Source organism: Pleurodeles waltl, chromosome 7 (assembly GCF_031143425.1).
Source record: "Pleurodeles waltl isolate 20211129_DDA chromosome 7, aPleWal1.hap1.20221129, whole genome shotgun sequence".
NCBI lineage: Eukaryota > Metazoa > Chordata > Amphibia > Caudata > Salamandridae > Pleurodeles > Pleurodeles waltl.
Window position 1 is genome coordinate 942614221 of NC_090446.1, and position 21572 is coordinate 942635792.

At 44.2% G+C, this 21572-nt stretch overlaps 1 protein-coding gene across 3 annotated transcripts in view; it reads right to left on the reverse strand.

Annotated features, from left to right (window-relative positions):
• RNF145 (ring finger protein 145) overlaps nt 1-21572 on the reverse strand; it is a 300893-nt gene that overhangs the window by 92324 nt on the left and 186997 nt on the right. For all 3 annotated transcript variants that reach the window (XM_069199658.1, XM_069199659.1, XM_069199660.1), the window contains exon 10: nt 8811-9167. In XM_069199658.1, the coding sequence (XP_069055759.1) occupies nt 8811-9167 (357 nt within the window). The remainder of the gene's footprint in view (nt 1-8810; nt 9168-21572) is intronic.

Consider the following 21572-nt stretch of genomic DNA (forward strand, 5'->3'; position numbering starts at 1 on the left):
GTGTCATCCCATAAAACTAAAAATTCCTTTGTATCTAATATGCATATTCTGCTAATGTACCGTATTTCTGTAAATCGATCACAAATACATTTTCACTCCTGGGTAAAGGGGTTGGAGAGTGTGGGATTGAGCACCTGTGTTGTTGGTTAAAACTCAATAAAAACAGTTTTTAAAAAATTTCACCTTTCAAGAAAGTAATTGAAGGGGGCATGAGTGTAGGGGTTCATGAGTCTTTTGAGAACAACGATTAAGGTGTAAGTGGAACACTCATGGAATAACTCTTGTGCACCTCCATGAAGGCTTTTATCACTGGAACCTTGAACAAAGAAAGATGTTGACTATTTTGTAGCTGGGCAGCCATTGCAGCAAGATGCTTTTATATGCAAATGCTAAACCAGAGTTTTGTAAATGAAGCAGGTAGCAGACAATGTTTTGTATAGTGGCAGTGAAAGGGTAGATTTGTTTAGACTGACAGTAACAGTCAAAACCTTTCCACTTTGCCGCATAGCAAGCTCTAGTGGTAGGTCTACCGGCTTCTTTGAAAGCATCCATACATTCTTTTGGCAAATTAAGGTAACCATACTCTCTGACTCCAGAGCCACATTGCTAGGTTAAGAGTTTTGGGATCTGGGTTCCCGATTCCTCCATGGTTCTGAGTGAGACGGTTGGGCCTGCTGGGGAGCTTCTCAGAGGGAACTATGAAGAGGAGGAAAAGCATAGGCAAATATCCCTGGCCAGCTCATGTATAGTGCAGTCCCCTTGGATAGTGGGTGTGGGAACCTAGATTTGAAGTTTGCGCATTTTGCGTTTTCTGCGGTTGTGAAAAGGTCTGCTTGAGGGAACCCCCATTTCTGGAAGTAGGACTTGTGGGTGGAGTTCCCATTCATGGACTTGTTGCTGCATCCTGCTTAGCAGGTCTGCAAAGTCATCTGTGCCTGGGAGATAATCTTCTATAAGGGGAATGCTGTGACACAGAGCCCACCTCCATATGGTCTGTGCTAGTTGTGAAACCCTCCCCTCCCCTCCCCCCCGTTTAAGTAGATAATACATGGCTGTCGTATTGCCCATCCGGACTAGGACAACCTTTAGAACTAGGTGAGGAAGGAAAGCTTTCAAGGATAGGCTAAGAGCTTGAAGCTCGAGGAAGTTGGTACGGAGACCTTGGTATCCCATATACCCTGTATCTTGAGATCATTCAGCTGTGCACCCCCAACCAGTGAGTGACGCTTCCATTGGGAGAGTTAAGTGGGGAACAGAGTCCAGAAGAGGCCATCATTTCAACATGTAGGTGGGATTCCACCACCAACCAGAGTGAAAGTTTGGCAGTCGACCAACACTAGATCTTGTAAGTGACCCAGTGACTGAGACCACTGACAAGCTAGACATTGCTGCAACAGATTCATTTGTAGACAGGCATGGGGTACTACAACGATATGGAAAGCCATCATCCCTAGAAGATGCATGACTGTCTTCACTGTTATCTGCTGGTTAGGGTGAAAGAGAGGTAATAGGGCCTGAAAATTCTGGACTGTTGCAATTGTAATAGGCTATCCTGATCTGTGTGTTCAGAATCACACCTAGATAGGGTTGTATCTGTAGAGGTTGCAGGTAGGATCTGAGAAGACTGATTGCGAATCCCAGGCTGTGAAGTAGATTTATTGTTACCTGGGTACTCTGAAGACATTGCTCCTGGAATGAGCCTTTTATCGGCCAGGTAGGGAAAATTCAGTATTTGTTGTCCACATAGATGGGCTGCTAATACTGCTAAACATTTGGTGAAAAATTGTGGTGCAGTTGTGACCCTGAAAGGAATTTGAATTGGTAGTGTTTTTTGTCCACCATAAATCTGAGAAATCTGGGATGGGCTGGGTGGATTGGTATGTGAAAGCATGCGTCTGAGATCTAGACTAGATATAAAGTCACTCTGTTGAAGTGGCGGAATAACGTCTTGCAGAGTGACCATGTTAAAATGCTCTAAAAGAATGTACTCGTTGAGCGGCCGTAAATCTAGGATTGGCCTGAGAGAACAGCCTTTTTTGGGGGTATTAAGAAGTATAGAGCGTAAACACCCCAACCTTGGTGCTGAGAGGGATGTGGTCTATTGTTCCTTTGAGAAGAAGTGGTTGGATTTCCTGTTTGAGTAGTGTTTCAATGAGAGCCAATGAGTGCGAAGAGGAATGATGGGTGGTGTGGCAATGAGCTCTAGACAATAACCATGATGTAAAATATCCAACACCCACTGATCTGTTATTTGTTGCCAGCTGAGTAAAAAAATGTGTAGGTGTCTCCTGACAGGTGTAGTGTGATCGGGGGGGAAAAGAAAGCGAGTCACTGCATTCTAGAGGTGGTGCCACCACATGATGAAGTACTCTTGCCTCTTCTCTTGGTGTTGTTTCCTATGTTAGAGACTCTATAGTAGGACTTTGTGGGAGAGTATTGACTGTGGCCACGCTGATAGGAAGTGTAGGCTTCCGGGGTGGTGGTCGTCCGTGAGCCAGTGCAGTCAGTGGAGCCTCTAGAAGCAGGGGTTTAAAGATCTCCGATGGATTTAGCTGTTTCTGTGTCCTTTTTAATTTTTCTAACGTCTCATCAACACGTGGGCCAAAGAGATGTACTTTATCAAAAGGGGAGTTAAGAATGCTCTGCTGCTGAACATCAGGCTTAAATCTAGAGATACGTAGCCATGCACTTGCGTTAATACTCCTGGCTGCGGTGTCAGCAGAGTCCAAGGCACATCTAATGGACGTGCTGGAAGTAACTTCCTACTGTATTAGTTTCCCTTCTGCAACTAATTCCTGTTCCCTTTTCCTGTTCTTATCTGGAAAATGCTGGGGGTGTTCCTCCATCTCATCCCAGTGAGTAAAGTTGTAGCGCGCTAATAACCCCATTGAATTGGCGATGCACCACCGGTTAGCAGACTGTGTAGCAACCCGTTTGCCCACACAGTCAATTCTTTTACTTTCTTTATCAGATGGCGGTGTGTCGCCTGATGCTAGTGAATTAGCTAGCTTTCTAGCACTTGTTACCACTAGCAGGTCAGGTGGTACTTGTCCCCTTATGTATACTGTATGTTTTATCGACCATGGGGATGATAGCGTGAGCCCTGACAGGGTCCTTAAAGACATCTTACATGTGGAGCAGCATGCCTTTCAGCATGGGCAGGTATTGAGTGCCCCTGAGTGTAGACAAAAGAGTTCCAAACAAGAAATCCTCTACAAGAGGTTCTTTGTGTAATTGTACCACATGAAAAGTATCCGTTCTCGCTATGAGCTCCTGATTTGTGGTTGACTCATCAGTGGGTGGGGTGCCTACTGGGTACAGGTCTGGGTCTGTATCCCCTGATGGGTTGATGTTGTATGAGTCCCAGCGGTTAGTGTCTTGGAGCACATGAAAAGAGTCACCTGCAGGGTCAGGTAGACCGGTGTCATCTGCAAGGGAGTCTTTAGGGGAAATGTCCATTGGCTCTAAATCAGAGTGTGGTTAATGAGGCACATCGGGTATAGGTGATGGCGTTGTGGGGGTGGTGGAGGCAGCTGTGGCGGAAAAGGTGGAGTTGGCAGCAAAGGGCTAGTGGTCTTGTCTGAAAACTTTTTGGTTGGGATGGGTACATCCAAGGCCTCCTGAAAAGAGATCTGCATCTTTGAGAAGGTGGTAGTTTTGCCAGTATCTTTCCAGTATTTGGTTGGATCTGTTTCTATTTATAGTCCAGTCTTTCCTACAGTTTGTGGAGGATGGGCTCCACAACTGTCTTGGTAACCTGTTTCAGCACAGATTTCAAAGCTTTAGGTTTGGATCCGATTTTTTGTTTCGGTGCTGAAGCCAAGGAACATTTCGACCCTGAGAGAATGGAGGCTGAGGAGGCTGTCCGCACCAAAGCTTTCAGTTTCGAGTGGTGTTTCAGTACCGAGCTGGAGGGTGGGGTGTCCGAACCAGAATCTTGGTGTGGACCATGGCTCACAAGCAACGGTGGTCCGAGAGCCTTTTGTTGTGGAGGTATGAGTCTTTTGGTTGATTCGACTCAAGGCTGAGGGGCAGAAGGTATCATTTTCACTGAGTCATTCTGGATTGATACGCTGGCGATTGCAGAGAAACTTGGGGTCTTATTCCAAGCTGGCCTGGATGGAAAAGGCCTCTTCAACCACTGAAGCCTCCGGGAGGTGTTTCTGTTTGACATCCTGCTGTTCAAAGAGGTCAAAAGTGTTGTCTGCCGAAACTTCGCTACATTTCTAGGCGGTGTGCTCGACAATCACACAGTGTTTTCTTTGAGCGAAAATCTGGTCAGGCTTCACACTGAGCATCCCTGTGTTCTGGGGGGAGAGAGAGAGAGAGAGAGACAGGCTACAGGGGCATTTTGAGCGGGAACGTGGGCAGAAGTGAAACAGAGTTCATTCCATCACCGGGAGGGCATAAATTTGAAGCCGGAGAGGAAGATGGAGGGCCCGAAGGGTGAGGCCCTCAACTGAAAGAGTCTCGACAGCTAGCAGAGTTTCAATGCACAAGGGAAGAAAATGCAACTGGTAATGTTACCAAAGCAATCGGATAGAACCGACTGAGCATTAGTACACATATCTGAACCCGACGGCGATGAAAAATAATCTAACAATGGACTCACTGATAATTAGCAGTATCACCAAGGAGTCACTCTACCTCATGACTCGAAACACTTTTTCATCTACAAAACAACTTGCATACATCTGGGCTCAACACTAGATGGCAGGAGTATGCACAGCATGTGTATCTACAGCCACACATGCCTCAAACAGCAGGATTCCGATTGCTACTCCTATAGTTGCACCCCATATGTGTTAGCTGCCATTTTATCAGGGAGTTGTACACCTCTAGGTCATCTGGCACTGACGGTCTCGAAGGTTAGGAGTCAAGGCCTTGCCATTCCTCCTTCTGTGTGCCCTGTTCTCTGTAGCCAGTGTTTTTGATTTTGCCCTCATCCTCAGAAGAACTCTCCTGTTCCTCAATGTGGGGTTCAGCATACTTGGAGGTTCGAGCTACTTGTACTCTTCCTCAACTCTGCTGGCCTTTTTGCAATATGAAACCTCTTCAATAACACAATCTTTTTTCTTTCACAAAAGAGCAGCCATTGCGGCTTTGAGACAACTTTTTTCACTCAACCTTGAATGCCTGTTGTATGATCTCAGTGGCTCTCTGGTCTTTGCCTCTGTCGCTTGTCCTGCCTCAATCACTTCCAGCATCGAAGCCGGCTGAGACGGTTTGCCTCTTTATGCTTCTTCTGCCTTTCAATCGGCAAGTGCTTATGTGCACATGGGGTCTTCAGGGACTTGAGTCCAGTGTTGTTTGCTTGGCCACACAGCATGAGCGTTGTTACTTGCCGGTGTTTCTTGCAATCATCCTCTTTCAACGCCTTCCTTGCTGCTTCCAGTCTCTCAAGGTCCATGACTATCTTCAACGTCAGACACCTCTCTCTACGCCAACTAGATATCTTTGTTTATTTTGCCGCTGGAAAGGTCATTGACCTTCAGTGAGATCTGCTTCTGCTTCAACCACATGATCGCACAAGTGCAGCCAACTCCGTTTCACCCTGACTTTCAGAGTTTTTGGCTGGTACTCAGCGCAGCACTACAGATTTCACAACCATCAGCACTATGGCCCTTCAGCAATCACAGGTTACAGACTTTGTGGGAATCCTATTCTGTAAACTTGTGATGGCACCTTGAACAGAATTCTCCATATCCCCTGACAGTTCCAGGTACCTGTGGCATATTCTTCAACTGCATAGTCATCTTTCTGGTGGAATTTCAGGAAAAAAACGTCACACCCATGTTTCAGCCTAACAGTTTGGCATCCATCAATGTTGTGATACGTTTTCTCACTTTTTCAAGGTTTTCCCTCAACAATCAATCAATCTAATTCGCCAGTATTCCCAGAGCTCCTCCTGCTTGCCTTCAGATCACCCACAGGGGCTTCTGAGGCGTACGTCCGAAAGGGGAAGGAAATTTCATCAAATGGTGCTCGACAACTTCCAAGAGAACACACACACAAAAAATGCACTGAACACAATACCAGATTTAAGAACTATAAGGAGGATTAATACACAGCATGTAAATCTAGAGAAGATTCACACTCCATACAAAACTACAGCTGGCTCATCCAGGTTGGTGCCATCAGAATGAGAGGTCTTGACACTTGTCTCATTTTCCTGATCACACTGAATTGGGAAAGAGGAGGAAAAACACAAGTAAATATCCCTGGCCAATTGATCCATACTTCTGTGCTCCAGGACTCTGGGTGTGGGTACCTAAAGGTATAGCTTAGGCATTTTGTGTTTCTTGCAGGGTAAACAAGCTCTAGAGTGTGAGTGCCCCACTTTTGGAAGTACTGTTGTAAGATTTTGAAATGTATTTCTTACATGTTGGCTTGTTGATGCGTCTTGCTTAGCAAGTCCACAAAGATGTGCCACTGAACAGTTCTTATCATGCATGCCTTCACAATGCAAGCCTCTACAAGGCATGTAATACAATGCGCTGATCTTGGCAAAACGTCATATTACGTTTACTTTCCTTGCAGACGACTGCAATGGATAATCACACGCTTTCATGCTGCTTCTATTGGTTTGTTTTCCATTTCTGGAGGCTGAGTGTCCCCAAATATTTCTCAACCCATGCACCATTGGCGTATCAGGAGGGACATGTACACCTGGTCGTCAGGGGAGGACTTAAGTTCCTTTTTGAAACAGAGAATGAAAATTCAGGCTTTCACCAGGTCCTTAAAGTTCGCTGTGGCTATATTAAGTATTCCCCAAAGTACTGAGAAGTACTGCACGGACTGCTCATTCTTGGAGAGGGTTTTGATGAGTAAGTCATCCTCCTCCTACACCTTGCGCGTTTTAACATTTTATGCTGTGCAGCCCTTCATATCACTGCACGGTAGGAGGAAGTGTCATCAAGTGGGGAAGTTGTAATGGGGTATAAATCCGAATCATCTTGCAGGGCCACACTGTAGCCCTCCCAGAGGTCATATCCCTCCCCAGGCGCTATGGGCTTATAGTAAGGGGTCCTTGGGGAGATATGGGCCAACGTGGACAAAATGAGTGTGTACTAACTAGGGTAGAGTCTTTAAACGACTGTGGTAGTGTGAAACTGTGTGGTGGTGAAGAGGGCTGTGGTATAGGAAACCAGGTAGCAAAGTGGACTTGTAGTCCAGACTCTACGCTGCTTTGGAAGAGAATTAGGGGAGCCCCAAAGGAGAGTTCTTCTTCAGAAGTTAATCTCTTCTTTCTAATGATCTAGAAGGGTGTTTGCGGCTGGTGAGAGTTCTCCTGGAGCTTGATCGCGCCCTTGGAGTTGTCGGAGCTCAGATTCGAAGTTTTTTTCAACGCTAAGCTTGGTGCTGATCTGGCTGGCAGTCTGTGTTAACTTCAGCTCCACTGGTGGTCTGTTAGGTGCAGAGGCAGTTAGGCGCACGGTGCAGAGGCAGTTAGGTGCCCTTTGCTGATGGCTTGCTTTGGGTCAAGCACAGCTCTTGAGTTAGAAGGATATCTGTTGCTGGAACAGTTTATGAAGGTCAGGGTCTCTTGAGGCAGGGCTCAGTCTTCAATGCCCAACCCCTATGGAATGAGTGTTCTACCTCGGTCTTCATTGGGGGTTGACACTCATGCATTTGAATGAGTAACAGGGGCCCACGGTGTGGTCTTGGGTCCTCAAAAAATGGTATTCCTCCTCCTGATCAGACTCTGAAGCCATGGCGGATAGCAGTTCTGGGCTGTCCTACCCCTGCACCACTAGAAGACTAGATGGGCCTGATTCTTCTCCTTCAGCAATATATTCCTGCCCGAATTCATAAGGGTTTTTGGGTGATTCCTGCTGCTGCATTTTGTAGTGTGACCAGTGCTTCTCTGTTCGAAGAGTTTTCTTGCACCAAAATGCCTTGCAGGAGGAGCAGATGGCCTCATATGGCTCTGGTGTCAAGCAGGCTACACAATCTGTGTTGATCAGAGAAGGGGAATTTTGTGTGCACCTAAGACTGAACTAGAAGGGTGTTCTGTACACAACACCCTACAGTCATTTTCAGGTACGACCTGAATTCATTATAGGGTTTTCGGTGCCAACTACGGCCCAGGTAAAAGTCCTCGTAGCGTAGCATCAAAGCAGGTTGTGGACAGAAATGCTTTGTGAGTTGCATAGAAGAGGTGAACAAACTGCTTCCTCATAACTAGGGTTGAAGTCCTGGGGTTGCCACCAAGGTTCCAGGCCAAGAAGTGTTGTCAGTTCCAGAGCTGGCATAAGAATAACCGAACCCGATGACAGAAATAACCAATCTGAGGTTAAGTCTTTGCCCTGGTATACTGTGGGCTAAGGCTGGAGTCACAAAAGGTATTTTAACTCAAAAACAACTTTGTACAAAAACAAACTGCAAACATCCACACCCAACACTAGATGGCAGAAATATGCAGCGTACATGCATCTGCAGTCACATGTTACAAACTTGTGCTACCATAAGTATCAGGAAAAAATGTATATACAAACCTTGAGCCTGGATGTGGTCCACGTAGAAGAGGAATGGGAAGACAGACAGCCAACGGGAGGCGAAGGACAGAGATGGAGAAAAGGGTGTGTGCATATGCACATACTGTCAGCAGAGTAACATAACAACATAACAGTCACTGGGTGTTATAAAGAACTGGAAAAAGCGTGCTACTTATTAATAAAAGAAAACTGTTCTTGCATGCATACCCACACCAAATGTGTCACTTGACATTCCAACACTACGTATTCAAGCATTATACAGCAGCATCATAGGCACACTATATTGCTTGGTATGTCACAGTACCACAATACCTGATAGCAGATGGCACAGATATCATTGTGGTGCTCCAACTGTTCAGTGGAGGCAGTCGGCAGGCACTTGATCTTGTTGACAGCATCTCGTCGCAAGAGAAAACTTTTCCATCCTAGTTGAGCACGAAGCCACACATTGTAGTAGGAATGGATGAAGATGATCATGGAACCCATAACCGTCCACTCGCCAAAGACAGTTTCTGAAACACCATAAGCAACCACACAGAGTGCTACCAGGAACTCTAGTAGACGATAAGTGCCGTTCACATAATAAATGACATCATCCATGTTCTCCACTGGCTCCTTCTGGAACTCTTCAACCATAAACAAGACATAAATGAAGAGTGTCCCAAGCACCTAAACCAAGTCAGAAACAACAGGAATTAATTGAGTAAAGCGAAAATTATGCAGAACAGCCATACAAAGCACAGGAGCCACAGGCGAGATATGCCAGGCATCTAAAAAACATGAAGTACTCAAACAGAGATCCACAGGGGCAACTCCATACCAACAGACAGAACCTCAGATCTTCCAGTACTACAGCTAGATAGAACTCCTAGTGCAGACTCTTATCAACTCAAACCTGCAGCACTTATGGCCTCCTGGTTCTAGGTGCACACTACAAGGTTTGGTATGGTTATGTAACTCTCCCCTTGCAGGTTTACTCAATACCATGTGTTTCTCTCCAGAAGGTCCAACAATGATTCAACCCCTAGGGAGGTGCTCCGCGTTGTTTTCGGTTTTGTTCTGCATCAGAGCAACACTCTGATAATAGGGGACACCAAAGTGCAGCAAACTCATCACATCTGATATTCTTTGCATATTTCAGTCCCTACTGCAAGGATTTACCTACTCCTAAAACCCCAGGACAGCGCTTCAATATCCCAGAGTAGGTTTGGAACTAGCGCCATAGGGTAAAAGTCCTAGGTTCAGTTTTATCAGAAATAACATCTGGTTAGCCTCTGAACAAAATGCTATCACAAATCTAGTCCCTTGCACTAAGACACAATAATAATGCTGAGTATCATTCCATCCTTAGAAGATGCCAGCACCTTCTGATTTTCTGTCCATCTACTTTTGAAGTAAACTCTTTGAATTCAAGGAGGTATGGTCTTAGGTTGGTACAAACCTGATAATAGCCTTGAGTGTGTGTTTCAGAGACCATGCGTACTTCTAGTAATTCCACTGTATGTGGCAACACAATTCATATTACACACGCTCAACAAAAGTTCGTGAAATCATAGCATGCCACCAATATTAACTTTCAGTATTCTCAAGTCAGACAGCTACTTCAAAATAAACGAGTTTGACAGTAGAACCTGCAGCTAATATGTGTTTCACTCCAGCAATTAGTGGAGCTTTCTCAAGGCTTAACCAGCCACATCATGTTATTAGGGTGCCCCCCTCATGCCTTCTGGTGGCAGTTAAATTTGCAACCGATATTGGTATTGCAATATCGGTCACCAAAGCATTCAATTTACAGTCATTTCTTATAGAATTTGCTTTCTTGGCGTCACTACCAAGAGTGAAATGTGTTGGTTGCACATATGATGGTCTATAAAACACTGAACCCTGCATGGTAACAATAATAGTGTGCTATAATTCTACCAATATTTTGAAACTGAAGTTATTAAGTTGCTATCTATTTTGTCAGACTGAACTGAAGTTTCAAACCTCCTGGAATTAGCAATGACTGCGCGCCATCACTATCCTAAAAGACTAAAGTGCCCAAAAGACTTAACTTGGTTATTAAATTTTAGTGTGTTTAGTATTCTGGCTCTTGGACCCCAGTGGTTAAAATAATAAATAAGAAAATGTACTTACCTGTAACGGTTGGTTTGCACCCTTTAGTGCTGCATAATCACATGCTGTGCACAATGTGTACAGTCTAAAAAGCAGTACCAAAACCTTGAAAGCTGCAGATCCTACGAGCACGGTTTGTCCAACTACCACCTCATTCCTGGCATGACCCCGACTGTATTGTTTAATGAATGTGGGTGTGCAGCTTAATGTAGCTGCTTTCCAAATGACTTATTTCAGTATTACTCAGGAACACAGTTGTAACTCCTTTGTTACAAGTAGGGTTTGTTGCTGGTTCGGTATGCAGAAGATTTGCCACTAAAAAGATCCCCTGTTGAGCCAGCCACCTACAAAGGCACAGTTCCTCTGTAGATCCCCTCTGCTCCTTGTAGTTCCACATGGCATTTGAAGTATCACCGAGGACCTGCCCCAGATTTCCCGATGGTCGGGGGCAGCCTGATAACATGATGTGGCTGGCACAAAGATCCAACAAGTGGATTTATCCTTGAGACCCCAGACGCCCGATTTCAACCTCCCCCAGGTGACCTCCCCAACCAAGAGACAATGCACCTGTCACAACCGTGAACTCTTGGTGAGGCAGGGAGAGCCGATACAATAAGACAGGCTGGTTTCCACTTGCCACCAACAAAGGTGCCAGGTTGTCTCATCTGAGATACAAACCATGTCAGACAGGTTGTCCCAGTACTGCGCTTAATGGAAATTGAGGTTACATTGCAGAGCCCGTATTTTCCCTGCAATGAGGTGCCCAAAAAGCCTCAGAACCATCCATCTTGGGACTGAGCCCAAAACATAGGGAACATAAGTTGCGGAATCAGGTGAAGATGTGGCACCATCTTTAAAGCCACTGTATCCAGGAAGGATCCAATGAAAACAATTCTCTGTCTAGGCATCAAATGGGATTTCGGTTCACACATGGAAAACCTCAAAATGATGGCAGTGTGATCCCTTGTCTGAAGGGGGTCCACCCTGACTGCAGCTAGCTCACCTTCACAGCCAGTTTTCAAGGTATGGAAATACATCTATCCTAGATCTACAAAGATTGGTTGCAACCAACAGTATCACCTTTGTACAAACCAGAGGAGTTGAGGTGAGGCCAAAGGGTAGAATGGAAAAGTGGATGCATTTTGACCACATCATTAACCACAGAGATAGAGGCTGAGGGACTTCAGCTGGGGCACATCTTAATATAAAGTATGCAAGTCCAAGGGCACCATCCCATCCTCAGAGCACAATTAACATGAGCCAAAGTAAGCTTTTTTTTTTTTTTCTTCTGGAAGAAGGTATTCAGAGGCCGAGAATGGGTCGTAGCCCTCCATATTTCATGGGCATAAGGAAGTAGCAGGACTAATTCCCTTCTTCGTCCAGCATTCTTTCTGGGGCTTCTTGGGGCAGGAACATATTGCATATATGCTTAACAATGGTACCAAGAGCTGTCAAAACTTGAGCTGAGACAGGGGGTGAGCAAGTGGTGATGAAATGAAAGGTAGTGAGTAGCCCCTTTAACGGTCTGAAATACCTGCTGATCCAAAGTGAATGATTTTCAGTGGGGAGAAAAAAGACAGACCTTGCTCTCTGTGTGTGGTCCTACTAAAGAGAATCAGAGCATCCTAGAGTTTGCTGCAGCCAGGGACGGAGGAGGAGGACTGATGTCCTCAAGGGTGTCCCCGGTTTCGTCTACCAAGTCCCATGGAGCTGTGAAATGTTGAAGCCGGTTTCTGCACTTTGTGAAAGCGTTACCGTTAATGATATGCCAGCCCCACGAATACATCCTGTATTGCTGGTAGAATTGGTAGGGTGGCAAAAGCAACCCTAGGTAGCAGCTGTAACATGTCTGTCTGTAAATCTCTCTAGCAAAAAAATCGGCCCGCTCCTCCAAATTTCTAGAATCATCAGGGGACATGTCCTTCAGAGACGCTTGTACATCCTCTCAAAATCCAGTTGCATGCAACCAGGTGTAACACCTGAGCAATATACTGATGCCCATGCCAAAGTCTGTAGTGTAGAGGCCAGCACATAAATCATAATTCACCACATGTTGAATAGTCTGGGCAAAGAATACCAGGAGTTCCTCTGTAATGGCCATCAAGATCTACCTGGCCGTGTCCCACAGCACATGTATATGTAGCAGCACAAAAAAGATCACATTTAAACATCACAAGGCTAGGCTTGCTGAAGAGAATAACATCCTTCTTAAAATCCCTGTCTGGAGATGTAGAAGGAAAAAAAAATGCACTCAATTGTTGGCGCTTGCATCACAGGCCTTTTCAGAACGTGGTGCTGAGTAAGGAATGTTGGATCACCAGGAGCTGGTCTACGTAGCCTGGCCGCATGTCAACTAACTGGAGGGGTTGAGAACGGCTTTGCCTTTTTTTTTTTTTTTTTTTTTAATATCTTTATTGCCATTGTTTTAGGTATCAAGAGTTTTCCTTCATCACATTTCACCCATTTGCTACGATCGTATGACAGTATTCCTAGATTATTATGCAGTCACATCAGTCGTATGAATGTGATAAAACAGGTATATCAAAGGCTATCAATCCAGTCTACTGTAAGTGGCATGTCCGATACCAAGTGTGTGGGCGACAATATCCAGTATTGCGTTTGTTTTCACAATTCCCTATCCTTGTTGAATAGTATAGGGGGGGGGCCACAGAGATTTAGCGTGAAGAACTTACCGTGGTAAAGGGGGAAAGAGAATGTCAAAGATCAGAGCCAACTCAACAATGAGTGAACCGTATCAAAAAAAATAAACAGTTTTACAACCAACTATAGGGTCTCTGGTGTAGTGTGCAACAATCAATATTGTGGTAGTGTACATGCATCCCGCCAAAAAGAGCAGTATTATTCGGAGGTAGTAATGAGGAGGAGATGGAGAGTGAGGTAACTATCTCTTTCTTTATTGACTTCTCTCCTTGAATGCCCCAAACATCGTTCTCACCGTTTTTCCCTCCCCCCCCCAACATTCCAAAAGCCCAAGCGCAGCGTCAGCCGCGCGCACAGACACAAGGAACAAGAGAGGGAAGAGAATAAAAACACACGACACCCAGGGTGAAAATGACAACATTATGTGTCTCTGCACTTTGATGGAGCACTACATCTTTTCCCTTTTATTAACACTTAATTCAATACGTAATCTTTGAATCTGACAGGTGGTACAATAGCTCTTTTGGTCGTTACAGTGCCCTTTGGACTGGTTACAACTGTAGTTGAAGACATGTTAGAAGGGTTACCATTTGTGGCATTTTCTTGGCTTTTTCTACACTGTTCACTGTGGTTTGCAGTTTAGCTGTGTTCAGGCAAACTATTATGAACAACTTCATGGTCCCTGCCTTGTTCTGGTACCTTAACGCTGACCACATTCAATCCATTCCACCATTGACCATTATCCAACAAGACAGCTGTGCCCTTAGTTTTAACCACCCGCCTCGGCTCACTGTATTTGCTCATATTAACTCCTTTCTTCCGATATCCCACTCTCACCAAATCACCAGCGCACACATTCATTTCCTTGACTGCATTTCTAGCATTATAGTTGCTACGCATGCGTTTTTGGAGTTGGTCAACTAGCTTTCTCATCTCAATCTCCTTTTCCTTCAAGCTCTTTGTCTCCCATTTCTTCCATGCCACTGACCAGTATGGCTGCAATTGTGTGATGGCCACTCTACCCCTGAGCAACTCGAAGGGTGTTATGCCTGTGGTGTTGGGTGGAGTGGTGCGATAGGAATGTGAGACCTTAATGCCATTTGAATAGTTTCTTTGACTAAGCGATTGGCCAGCTCAACCTGCCCATTGCTTTGGGGTTGGTATAAGGATGACCGTATGTGCTCTATGTTATTTACTTTCAGGAAAATTGTCATTTCTTGTGACAGGAATTAAACTCCGTTGTCTGACACCAGCTGGTGTGGAAAGCCCTCCTTACAAAACACCTCCTTCAGAAATGTCGTCACCTCAGACGTGGTGGGTTGTGATACAAACTTTGCTTCAATCCATTTATTAAAGTAGTCAATATTAACAGTGGCATAACACATGTTTAGGGGAAGAACAATCATTGGCCCAATAAAATCGATTCCGATTTTTATCCACGGGCCGTCGGGTAACTCAACCAACAACATTGGACAACGGTGAGTAGACATGGTTTTGTCTGCTTTAGCACATACGGAACATCAGCTGACAAATATGTCAACGTCGCGATTCATGGCTGGCCACCAATACCTTTCCGTATGTTTTTGTTTAGTTCCTGTCATTCCTACATGAACTTCATGTGCCAGGGCCACCAACCTCCCTCTCAATGACATTGGTGCAATAAGGGTTTCACCTCTGAGGAGGACCTCATCAACAATGGCAATGTCATCTTTAATTTTCCAATATGGTTACAATGTTTCATTCAATCGCTTTTAACGCAGCCAGCCTTCCATTATGTACTTTTTCATTTCTGTAAATATATTGTCATTGCTAGTGGCCTCCTCCCATTCTTGTTTTGTAATAGCACTATGGGGCTCTTCACTATTAAACATGCAACCAGAACCTCATCATCATTCACTCGTTTTCTTCACAATCAATTTCACTAATACATGGTGCACGTGACAAGTAGTCAGCAGTAACTGTCGCTTTGCAGGTAATATGTAATATGTTCAGAATTGGTACTCTTGTAACTTACATACAAGCTTTGCTATTCTTGGAGCAGGTTTACTCGAACCTTTTCCATCTAGGATGCTGACTAATGGCTTATGATCTGTACGTAAAATGAACTCTTTACCCCAAAGAAAACTTTAAAACTTTGTAACAGCCCAGACACAGGCTAAAAGCTCAAGTTCAATTACTGAATATTTCGACTCAGCTCAGTTTTTGTGAAGCAAAAGCAATACTTTTCTCCTCTTTAGCCACTCTCTGACTTAGCACCGCCCCCAACCTGTCTAGCGTCAGTGGTCACTATGCTCTATAGTTTTTCACTGAAAGACTGCAAGGAAGGTGCTAGCTGAAGTTCTTCTTTTATGTTTTTCATGTTTCTTCACATATCTCATCCCATATGAACGCTGCATCCTTCTTTTTTAGCTTCCGAAGTGGTTCCACTTTTGTTGCATAATTCTGTATGAATTTAGAGTGAAAGTCACACATTCCTAAAAATGATGCAAGTTCTTCCTTGTTGCTTGGGATTGGTGAGTTTGAAATTGCAGATATTAGGGATGGCTTTGGTCAAACACCCTGTTCATCAATTATGTGCCCAAGGTACTCTACTGTTCCTTTGAAAAATTTACATTTGTCTTTTTGTAGTGTTAGACCACTGTCTTGAATTCTCTGTAATACTTTTTTTTTTTTTTTTTAAATAGGTGTTCTTCCACTGTTTTACTGTAGATTAGTATGTCATCCTGAAATGACCTTACACCTTCCATATCTGAAAAAAGTTGATTCATTACTCGTTGGAAAGACTGCCGATGCCGAACACAGCCCGAAAGGTAATCTACAGAACTGGTAAGCTCCTTCAGGAGTGATGAACGCTGTATAACTCTTTGAGCCTTCCTCCAACTGAACTTGATGGTAATTTGCACTGAAGTCCAGAGTAGTGAAGAATTTTGCTTGGTTCAAAGTCATCACCATCTCATTTATCAGAGGCAATAGTTGGCAATCAGCTACCACGTGATTGTTGAGTTGGCGAAGATCAATGCATAAACGGATTGAGCCATTCCTTTTCTTAGCCAAGACCACGGGCGACAGCCACTCGGACGCATTGATGGGTTCTATTATTCCCTAATCACACCAATTCTTTAAAATAGCCGTGACCTCAGAGCGGACAGACAAAGGAATGTTTCTTACATGTTGTTTCACAGGTTGCACGTCTTCCTTCGAAATTATTTTATGTTTGAAATTCTTTAAGCATCCCAGTTTTCCACTGAATACGTCTTTGTATTCCTCAAGAATGTTTTCCAAACGGTCTTCTTGAATACTGAAGACGTAGGGCGGTTGACATGGGTTGATCAATATACTCGGGCTCTGCTGCTCCAACCAACCAAGGATGTTGACATTGTAGTCTACCACAAACACCTTTGAGGATGTACTTTTGTCCTTGAACTTCAGATCAGCGTTAAATACCCGTTCTAGCTTCATTTTGTGACTTCCATAGGCTCCTGGCATAATCTTGCTAGCCTGTAGTGGTGCTTTACATCCTAAGGTCTCATATGTGTTCTTTGACAAGATAGTAATTCTAGATCCAGTATCAACTAGCATTTCCACACTCTCCCCATTTACATGAATGTTGCATTTGGGTTGATTATTTAAGTCTTCCTTACTGATGAAGGCCACAAGCAACACTAAATTCTCCATCATTTCACTGTCGTCTGAGTCTTCGTCTGTTTTATATTCTTCCACCTTGAAGACTTTCTTCACATGAGAAGACTTGCAAACTTTAAGGAAGTGTCCAACCTTTCCACATCCTTTGCAAGTTTTGCCGATGGCAGGACATCCTCTGCTGGATGCTAAATGGGTACTGGATCCGCAGCGGTAACATGTAATCTTGTTGCTGCGTGAAATTGAACTGCTTTTCCTATTTCTTTTCTTTACTTGACTTGTAGATGATTCACCTTCTTTGCGGATCAAACTGACATCCGCTGAATGGTTATCAGGTTTGCGCAACAATTTTATTCCCTTTGCAGATCTTTCCATACTTTTAATGGTTGATACCACCTTCTCCAGGCTGGGGTTGCGATGGCACAACAGTTTTTCTTGTGCTTTAATACAAGTGGTGCGCATAACTACCTGATCGCGGATCATTTCATCCATGTCTCCGAACAAGCACGTTGTAGCTAACATCCTCAATGTTGCGACATATGACTCAACGGACTCTCCTAGAGCTTGGTAACGGTAATAGAAATTATATCTTTACATTTTAAAGCTCATAGTTGCATCAAAGTAGTTTTTCATTCTTGCCTTAACTTCAGTGAACACATCCCATTCTTGATCTTCCTCCTCTTTCTCAACAGGAGCTATGTGATCAAACAACCTTCTTCCTTCTACCCCCAGACAGTTATACATCATGGCTTGTTTTCTGGCTGGATCATACTTGGTTCCATCAATAGCCTCCAAGTGTTTTTCAAAACATTTGATCTATTGTGTCCAGCTTTCTGCATGTGGTCCTGGGACATCTAAAAAGGTACTTGGCATTGCCATTGCATTCATTATGCTAGCCATTATAATGTTAATGTTCTGGGGTTTTATTTATAAAACTTATAGGTAATGATCTAGCAAATTGTTTTACTCCTCAAATTTAGATTGTACAATGCCTCTGTTTAACTATAAATATCACTTTTTAGGATCTGGCTCCCTCCTGTGGCAGTTTCAGGTATAGCACATTAGTTAATTCAGGGCATGTAAAGGGTTAATCACTCACAGTTCAGCTCAGAAGTCAGCTAAGAAGCCAGAAAATCAGGGTCAAGAGGTCATAACTTGCTGGCAGGAATTCAGATGCCTGAGTGGATAAACCTGTCCAGAACTGTGAACACAGCCTGCTCCTTGTCTAATGGATTTTGCTTTTTATCCCGTCCTTTGTCGCCAAATGTCCTTGTGTAATGACGAGGAGACGGAGAGTGAGGTAAATATCTTTCTTTATTGACTTCTCTTCTCGAATTCCTCAACCATCGTTCTCACCGTTTTTCCCTCCCCCAACATTCCAAAGGCCTGCGCGCAGCGTCAGTGCGCACACAGACACAAGGTAAAACCGACGGAAGGGAATAAAAAGACAAGACACACGGTGGTGGGGGGGGGGGGGGCAAATGATAACATTACAGGGAGTGCAGAATTATTAGGCAAGTTGTATTTTTGAGGATTAATTTTATTATTGAACAACAACCATGTTCTCAATGAACCCAAAAAACTCATTAATATCAAAGCTGAATATATTTGGAAGTAGTTTTTAGTTTGTTTTTAGTTTTAGCTATGTTAGGGGGATATCTGTGTGTGCAGGTGACTATTACTGTGCATAATTATTAGGCAACTTAACAAAAAAAAATATATACCCATTTCAATAATTTATTATTACCAGTGAAACCAATATAACATCTCAACATTCACAAATATACATTTCTGACATTCAAAAACAAAACAAAAACAAATCAGTGACCAATATATCCACCTGTCTTTGCAAGGATACTCAAAAGCCTGCCATCCATGGATTCTGTCAGTGTTTTGATCTGTTCACCATCAACATTGCGTGCAGCAGCAACCACAGCCTCCCAGACACTGTTCAGAGAGGTGTACTGTTTTCCCTCCTTGTAAATCTCACATTTGATGATGGACCACAGGTTCCCAATGGGGTTCAGATCAGGTGAACAAGGAGGCCATGTCATTAGATTTCCTTCTTTTATACCCTTTCTTGCCAGCCACGCTGTGGAGTACTTGGACGCGTGTGATGGAGCATTGTCCTGCATGAAAATTATGTTTTTCTTGAAGGATGCAGACTTCTTCCTGTACCACTGCTTGAAGAAGGTGTCTTCCAGGAACTGGCAGTAGGACTGGGAGTTGAGCTTCACTCCATCCTCAACCCGAAAAGGCCCCACAAGCTCATCTTTGATGATACCAGCCCAAACCAGTACTCCACCTCCACCTTGCTGGCGTCTGAGTCGGACTGGAGCTCTCTGCCCTTTACCAATCCAGCCACGGGCCCATCCATCTGGCCCATCAAGACTCACTCTCATTTCATCAGTCCATAAAACCTTAGAAAAATCAGTCTTGAGATATTTCTTGGCCCAGTCTTGACGTTTCAGCTTGAGTGCCTTGTTCAGTGGTGGTCGTCTTTCAGCCTTTCTTACCTTGGCCATGTCTCTGAGTATTGCACACCTTGTGCTTTTGGGCACTCCAGTGATGTTGCAGCTCTGAAATATGGCCAAACTGGTGGCAAGTGGCATCGTGGCAGCTGCACGCTTGACTTTTCTCAGTTCATGGGCAGTTATTTTGCGCCTTGGTTTTTCCACACGCTTCTTGCGACCCTGTTGACTATTTTGAATGAAACGCTTGATTGTTCGATGATCACGCTTCAGAAGCTTTGCAATTTTAAGAGTGCTGCATCCCTCTGCAAGATATCTCACTATTTTTGACTTTTCTGAGCCTGTCAAGTCCTTCTTTTGACCCATTTTGCCAAAGGAAAGGAAGTTGCCTAATAATTATGCACACCTGATATAGGGTGTTGATGTCATTAGACCACACCCCTTCTCATTACAGAGATGCACATCACCTAATATGCTTAATTGGTAGTAGGCTTTCGAGCCTATACAGCTTGGAGTAAGACAACATGCATAAAGAGGATGATGTGGTCAAAATACTCATTTGCCTAATAATTCTGCACTCCCTGTATGTGTCTCTGCACTTTGATGGATCACTACAGTAACTCACCTCATACCTGGTGTACATCATATGGAGTTCTTGTGTCCAGGGGTGGAGTATGTAAGTGGCTCGGGTACTAAATGTTAAGGTCCAAAAAGAACCCTCGCTTCCCCTGGTGGCCCTCTTATGCCTCACTCACATGTATTCCCCTGTCTGGTGCATTTCTCTGGTGTCAGTATTCTGTGTCACTGTCTCTTTCCAGTTCCGACTCGTGGCTACTGTCTGGGTTTAACCAGGTTCCTAATACCTCAGTCCAGAGGTTTGCCATAGAGCAACTTCTGATCCCTCGTCTGTCTTCACTCTTCCACCTCTATGCCCACCTCGTAACATCTTAACAGCTTTTCCTATGTGGTTGTCTGATTGGCCATAACATTCGCTTTGAAGTGCAACAGAGGTTCTGAAAAGACAGATCCTAGCTTAAGTATTTCACTTAATAGATTAGATTTCGTCTCCACAGTGGGCAGTTGTAGGCCAAGAAATGTTGCTGTTATGCGCACTATCACTGCAAAAGAGCTGTTTAGTTCAGTAAATGGAGAGTTGGGGAGTCCAACCCACAAGTATTCTTTAGGCCCAAATAGAGTCATGCTAGGCAGGGAGAGTAAGCTGTCCGTCTCCTCATCTTCGTTGTGTGGGAACATTATGAGCCTCAAGACTGCGTCTGAACCCAGGCAGAACAGGGTTTCCAGCCTCCAATACTGTAACATCATGGAAGAGGCTAGGGATTATATACTAGTCTGGTAGGTTGCATCTTAGTGATCTTGCAGCACAATATAATGCTGGTGCAGGCTAATGTCAGCTCTGGGTCGAAGATGTGTTGAAGATCATACTCAGCACAGGTGCAGGCATGGCATGGATCTTGGGGGCGAGGTAGAAGTGTGGACTGGTGTGGCCAGAAGGCCGGATGCTGACCGTGTGGAATCATTCGGAACCAGGGAGGGTTCTGCTGTTGCAAGTTGGGTTGGTGGACCCTGCAGTTCAACAATGACCAAATGCTCTCCAGGGGGAGCCAGCTGCACGATGAAAATATGCATCATGACCTCTTTCAAGGCCTCTTTTTTTCTGTGGGTTTGACTAGGGCCCAGGAAATTCCAGGCCTGCTTGGGCCAGCTTTGGAAGGAGCTTAGATTTGGAGAATGCTGGCGAGAAGGAACACAAAGTGGCAGCTGCACAGTTTCTTGCCTGCCTGAATGCAAGAGGAGGAAAGATGGTGTTGAATCCCATCTTGCCTTCTTATGCTTGTGATGTGCTTTTTATTTATTTAATGCGTTTTTATATAGCGCGGACTTTACCCGAAGGTGTCAGAGCGCTTCACAATAGGCAAAGTAAAGATACAAGAGGAGAAGAATTACAAGTGAGCCTGTTACAAAACAAACGTTACATTACATGAGGCAATAGTGATAATTGTGCAAGTATCAGGAGCAAAAATACACGAGGTAGCAAACGATACGTTACGAAAGGAAAAAGTGACGTGTGCAGGATACAAGAGCAAATAAAGTACGAGTAGAGGTAAAAAAATTGCAATAAATGGTAGATACTCAAAACACTAAAACAATAGTTACGTTACATGAGGCA